We start from the raw sequence: 6804 nt of genomic DNA, 5'->3' as shown, positions 1-6804 counted from the left end.
CGACGAGATCTAACCTCGCTTCTGCCGTGTTGAATTCGAAAATAAGGCCCCGCGCGGTTGTGCGATACGGCGTTAAAATTTTTCTCCCCTCCTGCGAGTTACGTCACCAGATCACCTGGTCATGAATCTTCCTTCTGTTATAGGCTACTTCGACTTGAAGATGTTCTTCGAAGTCATAGATTTTACTTCAAGGCAGCCAAATTGGCTATAGAGGTAGAGATGTATGGTATGAACTGACTGTAAGAGTAGTGTTATCCTACATAACATTGTTTTGTAACAAGTCACCGTTTTTTATTAAAATGTTTAAGTGTTCATGTTGTTAGAAAAAGTGAGAATCTAAAGAAAAGAGGGAACTTTGCCTGGCAATTGCAAATATTTTTACCTGAGCCAGTGACTGTTTATAATGATTGCTTAGTTCATCAACAAGAGACCAGTTTGGGAGTGTTGTATAGCAACCCGGCAAGTGACCACTGTTACACTGAAGCAACGAGTGAAATATAAACGTGTAAAATACTTACAGAAAAAGTGGGGGAAGAGAGAGAAAAGCAGGCGAAAATAACCGAGCTGTTGGCCATTGAGCCAGCCAATGCAAATCTGGTGACAAACAACACCTGTGAAAACTCCAGAGCCTTGCCTCAGCCATTTAAAAGGATACTGTATGCCATGTCTGCAACATTGAACGTCATCGTAATGTGTGCTTTATAGTGCATTTTTATGTTGCAGTGTTACACCCGGCTTCACGATAAACCATTAACAGCAAGCAGTGAAGACACTGAAGCTGGCACCAGTGAGTTGTCAGTGAAAGAGCTGAGAAAGTTGCGCAATAAGGAAAGAAAACGGGAGAAGAAAGCTCAAGAGAACAAAAAAGGTATAAATTATCTTTTTCTTTGGTTTTAAGTAAGGTAATTTTATTCTCAGGGGCCTAAGGCTTTATGCACAATTGCTCAATTCGTCTAACTCAATGTTGTACCCAATTCGAATCCTTTGGGAATAAAACGTTTTGTTCCTAGTATTTCCATATCAGTTAAACGTAAATGCTACATTATCGTACAAATTCAATACGCGCAGAATATTAACCCCAAGAAATATTAATTGAGTACAACATGAGTTGCCGAATTGGTCTATTAGCAGATCGTTGTAGTGGCAGTGGACTGGTTTGTTAGTGCTTCTTAAAAAACGGAGAAATGTTCCATCAACAGAGATTCCTATAATATGTTGCATTCCAAGGAACCATTTTGTGCACTGAAGAAATTGTTGTCTGTTACTTGCAAGGATGAAGACAATGATTATGTATTGAAGTGTCCAGCCAGCTGGGGTTTTCTTCTTTTTTTTTAAACATGGTTCTTGTAAAACTTTTGAATGTAAAACAGTGATTTTCATTGTTGCAGATGTGATTGTTTTGGCAGAAACATCCACTTCTTCAGTACATGAGATACAATATAATCAGATTTTCATCAATCTTATGTACTGTACATGTACAGTGTAACACTTGCACTGAGGAATGAAGAACGTGTCTGCAACATTCAAAATCATTGTTTTATATTTTAAAAGTTATGTCTCTCCTACTCACTAGACCTTTTGGTAAAACGTTTCCCACAAACAGTGGAAAAACAGCCTAGAATTCTGGCCTCGGTTGTTCAAAAGGGGCATAACGCTATCCACCGGATAAATCACTATCAAGCGAATAAACTCTAGGAAAACCAATTTAGTTATCCAGCTGATAGCGCTATCCACGCTTCGAACAACTGGGACCAGCATGGAAGTTAATTATTTTCATGTTTTCTCCTTGAATTGGTACTATTTGGAATGTTAACAATTTTGTAAAGAACACTGTGGAACTTATGAGTTAATTTAGTAATGATGAAATGGCATCTTTTAAGTTCAGACATCAAAATTTTATAGAAGTATTTTAATCGTTTTTTAAATTGAATGCAGACATGAAAGACAACAAGGAAAGTGGCAAGAAAGGAGATTCACTAAAGGATCCGCAACTGGAACCAGATTCATTGTGTAGGGTATGTAATGTTCTCTTGGCAGACACATCATGCTAGTATACATGTACTACTTTTGTCTTGCGAGGTATTGCTGTAAAACGAATGTTACCCATTTTTTTGTCCATTGTCTTTTCAGGTTTCCAATCCTTTGGATCAAGCTCTGAAGTTTCTCCGTCCATTACAAAACCTGGCGTCAGGGAGAATCGAAACTCACCTTTTGGCTTATGAACTCTTTATTCGCAAAAGTATGTACCCATTTTTGTGAGTGTTAGTGTTTTAATTCAATCCGCCCTTGATCATAGTTGTGTTGTCTTCTGTACAATGTATAAAGTTCAAGTTGTTTTGAGTATCTTGTCGGTGCAATATTTTACATGGAATGCATGCCATGTATCCTTTAAAGTTAATTGGTTAAATAATGGGATGAGACTGGTGCTTGGAGACCGGATTTTGGGATCATAAACAAGAGAGAGAAGCGGTCATACCATAGATTCGAATTCCAAAATTTGGGGGGGAGGGGGGGGGGGGTAGGGTGAGAGAAAAGAAAGATAAGAAGGTTGTAAACTACAAAGATCCTGCATGTGCATTTTGAAGGTTGGGTAAACGGTCAAAAGTGGGAGTCGAGTCATTCGGCACAATACCATTGAGATACAGAAACGACCAGTTCATGTAGATGATACGAGTGTGGACAATTTTGTCGAACTTATCCTGAAATGCGCATTGTTAGGATTGGAAAAGATCCCAAGAAAGGTATCAAATAACCCTAACCTGGTTCTTATGTAAAGGGGGTCTAAAATGAAATTTTTAGCCTAACAGGTTTTTAAATTCAAGGTTCTTATATGCGGTTGTTTGCTGTATTTGCAAAGAAAAGAGGTTGTGAAGCCATTAACCTTTATGACGTCAGCAACATAACGTTGTATCGTGGTTGTTCCCCCCGGCACTCCTAGTACTACTGTCGTGGGAAAAATTAAAGTTTCAGATAACTGGACCCTTGCAGTGTGAACTTAAATGTACATACTATATTTTCTGCCGTTAGGGAAACTTTTACTGATGCTTCAATCTGTAAAGCGAGCTCATGCCATCAATCGAAATCACCCCAAGCTACACGAACATATTGTCAAGCTTGCTGTCAAAGGTAGTCGAGACTGTTGTATTTTACTTTTGCTTTGTAATGGTTTATGTTTTAACTTAAAGCCATTTTCTTCTGGCCATTTAGTTGGTAGATACCTTTTAATAGGTAACAAATATGTATGCGACTTGTAGTTTTTGTTTATGTGCACGTGCAAACTTAATGGGCGTGCTCAATGAAAAAACTCGTACCTATACAGTCAGTGACTCACCTACATTTATTCAGTTGACCAGCCAGACTGCAAGGTTGTCCTTTCATGCGTCAGTCTGCCAATCATTAGTTTATTTGTTTACTTCTTTGTTTGTTATCGACTCTGTAGTGTCAGAATCAACAGACGTAAAAGAACCAGTGACAGTTGTAATTGAACGCGAACTCAAAACACTGCTTGCTGGCAAAGACCTAACCCAGTTTAACTCCGATTTCTTGGAGCAAAATTCTCATTCGTTGCTTCACAGACTTTCAGGTAAGAGGTGATAACGTAGCAAAAAAGAGCCAACCTCCACCCCTACTTACATATAACGTAGCTCAGAAAAAAATTGTGCTTGCTATCAAAATTAAAAAAAAATTGTCTGTAGTTGGAAAATCGAATTGTAGGATGGCTCATCTTTATTCTCGAATTTTCCCGGGCACCGCCAACTTTAGCGGTTGTGACATGTTATGGTTGCGAAATTGAATTGACAAAAACAGTTTTTATTTTGTAACAATATGACGACCGTAACCGTAACACGACACAGCTGTTCTCCCCCGAAGTGGAGACCTCTTGAAGGGAGCTTTCACAGAGAATTAAAAGAAAAGTTGAATGAGTGAAACCGATGGATTTGCTCGCTTCGCACGAAGTACTTGCATTTGACTACATTTTGTTGCCATTCTTTGCTCCCCTCAGCTAATTCGGCGAAATTTGGGTTTTGCGGAGAGAGTGGGCACTTTCCATCATTTAAGAGTTTCCATTTCTGCTCTGCATTTAATTGGGTTCATTTCAGTGCAGTTGATGAATACCGGTAGCAAGTTAAGTACATAACTTACTTTTGGAAAAATGATTCCTTTCAATGGAAAGCGGTTAACTTTTGTCTTATGAGTTTGCTGCAGTGGTCGTGTTCTGCCATGCGTAAGCTCCATAACAGCATGCTTTTGTCAAATTCACGTCATGTTACTTCCAATTTCTGCTGGTTGCTTGGTGACGTATTTGTTTCGTCAAAACGGAGGGTGGTACATAGACCACTTTCAGTAAATGGTGACGTCCTTTACATTGTCTTATATTCATGGTAATTACACCTACTGCTCTCATTTTGAAACAAGTATTTTTTTGCTCGTCGTAGCGAGGCCAGAAAGGCTTATTTGCATTAAAACAGAAGAGTATCTTAGTTAGCCACCATTATGAAAGAGGTCAATAATGTTTCCACAATAATTGTCTAAAATCAACTCGTCGTTGGTCACTACTGAGAACTTTTCCGGTCTCTCGTCATGCGGATGATTTGTCCATCAACCGTAGTCGCAAACACAGCACTCTCATAATTTGTGCAATAACAAATTCCCTAATGGCATTGTGTTGATATGTCAGGAGATGTTTCTGTCGTTGTTTTTCTTGATCTCCTGTCCCCTGTCTCTGTGCTGCTGTTTAATGATCGCCATCTTGGATAATCACTTGTGCGTGAATGAATTCGAACAAAAGTAGAGCGTGAAGCGACCCCTTTTCTGGTGCGTCTTCGTGTTTAAGTCGTCACCGATAAAGAAATAACATTTGCACGTTTTCTTTTCAATCCAAACACACATTCCAATTGACGAAAGTTAATGTGTATGAAATCCACATATATTTGTACTACGGAGAGATGAATCAAGTTAAGATGCTTATCATTGTAGTTATTAACGTTACTTGAGCAATAATGAAAGAAAGCCAGAAAAATTCAGTTCAATTGAACTGCAGAGAGATGAATGAAGTTACTTGAGAAGTAAGGAAGGGAAAGCAAAATTTTTTTTTAGGCTTTGCTTTCGTTACTGCTCAAGTAACGTCAATAACTGCTACGATTAGCATCTTGACTTGCCACATTCCATTGCCGGCTTGTGTAACCGCTTACGTTCTTGTTAGCCTTTTAGTCGTGGCTGTAAACTTAACAGAGGTGATTTTTGTCAACAGGGTGCAGGATGTTGTGTCTGCTAGATCCAACGAAGATAGATGATGCGCTGGCGCTGGTCACTGATCTGTCGGACAATCTTGAAGACAGGACACTAGAGGTAAGACTATCACTACAGTTGTTTGCACCGGATCTTTGCTCCTGTTCGAAGAATAAATAACCTAAATTAAGGTATTTTGTTTTACGGGTTCACATAACAATGTTCTCTCCGCCATGTGTTCGACTTCGCCTTGTTTCCACACTTGGATACACTGCTCATACTATCTTTTTGTTGTTGTTTGGAAAAAAAAAAACGCATGTCCAGGAATACCTGTAATAAGATGGATGTTCTAGTAAAAAGGATTGTGAAGAAGCGTACCATTGAAGTCCCAGATTCGCCCTGAAAGTATTTTTGGCTATATATTTTTGTTTTTAGGCGCTGTTGTTTCAAAAACCGTGATCTGATGGGCTTTACGTTGATGTCTTGGGTAGTCTCGTGTATGAAACCAAATTGCAGTTCTTTTTCACCGATAGTGGGCGTTAATTAAAGCTATACCGTCAACTGATTATTTACAGCAACAAAGTAAGATGGATTGTACGAGTTTGATATGAAATGCTATGCAGGGAAAACCACCAAGGTGCTTTCTCAAACGTTTTCTCGAGAAAACAGCAATGTCCAATGGAGGAAGCATGACCAGAATATTTTCTTTTTCTCCACTGTACTCACAGTAAAGCGAAGCGGAGTGAGGTGCGGGGATTCCGTTTTTAAAGAACGAGCGGATGATGTAATGTGCCTCTTTGTTTTTTAATAACGTGCAAATGAGATGGAAGATCGTTGTCTGCAATTCCCCATCTTAAAGGCGAAACGCTAAGGTTCTTGTGTAAGTGCATTTTATCAGCGTTATCGTAAATGAAGACCAAAATGCTACTCCGTTTTTTTTTTTCCATACAGAACTGCACTTTGATTTACAATACTCTGTTGGAAGGTGCCTTTGGAGAATGCAGTGATTTAACAAGGGAATATTTTCTCAAATGCCGAACTTTGTTTCCCCTGGCCTCTGTCTTTGCGAAGGATGATGGAGCCACTGGGAGCATGAATGGTGTGGACGCGGCTCAAATTGGTTTGAGTGAACCGCTTTGTGATGGGGACGTGTGATCGAACATTAAGCAGGAGGCATCGATTTTATGGGATTGCGCCGAATTACATTTTTACTTCCTGGAGAATTTGAGAGCGGGAACACCAAGCAAGGAAACAACGTGTTCCTTAAAATTTTGCGCAAAATGTTTAGCGATTTTTATCATTTGGAATGATTGCTCAAGTCTTCACTGTCATATGGAAAAGTGAGGCAACCTTTCCCTACGATTCTCCACAGTAGCCTTTGCATGTATGACCGAATAAATGACGCAAACAATTTAAGTATATATCTGAAATACAAGTCGTATTTGAAACTCATCCTAGATTTTCAACGCAAAGCACTCGGTGAACATCAAGAGAATTCTTTAGCTTCAGGCTACAGACGCCTTTCAAGCGAATCAAAATTAATGGTATTTTGAAATAAATTATGATTCAAGAGAC

The 6804-nt window shown here is 39.1% G+C and overlaps 1 protein-coding gene across 1 annotated transcript in view; it reads left to right on the top strand.

The window, feature by feature from the left end:
- The window catches only part of LOC138000731 (N-alpha-acetyltransferase 15, NatA auxiliary subunit-like), a 43143-nt gene extending 36339 nt beyond the window's left edge, over positions 1 to 6804 (top strand). Inside the window, exons 15-22 of the mRNA XM_068847355.1 lie at positions 144 to 213; positions 724 to 868; positions 1936 to 2015; positions 2131 to 2239; positions 3028 to 3126; positions 3440 to 3583; positions 5252 to 5349; positions 6181 to 6804. Coding sequence (XP_068703456.1) covers positions 144 to 213; positions 724 to 868; positions 1936 to 2015; positions 2131 to 2239; positions 3028 to 3126; positions 3440 to 3583; positions 5252 to 5349; positions 6181 to 6384 — 949 coding nt within the window. The 3' untranslated portion in view covers positions 6385 to 6804. The remainder of the gene's footprint in view (positions 1 to 143; positions 214 to 723; positions 869 to 1935; positions 2016 to 2130; positions 2240 to 3027; positions 3127 to 3439; positions 3584 to 5251; positions 5350 to 6180) is intronic.

The sequence above is a fragment of the Montipora foliosa genome, chromosome 4 (genome assembly GCF_036669935.1).
Source record: "Montipora foliosa isolate CH-2021 chromosome 4, ASM3666993v2, whole genome shotgun sequence".
Taxonomy (NCBI): domain Eukaryota; kingdom Metazoa; phylum Cnidaria; class Anthozoa; order Scleractinia; family Acroporidae; genus Montipora; species Montipora foliosa.
This window is presented reverse-complemented; position numbering and strand designations above follow the sequence as displayed.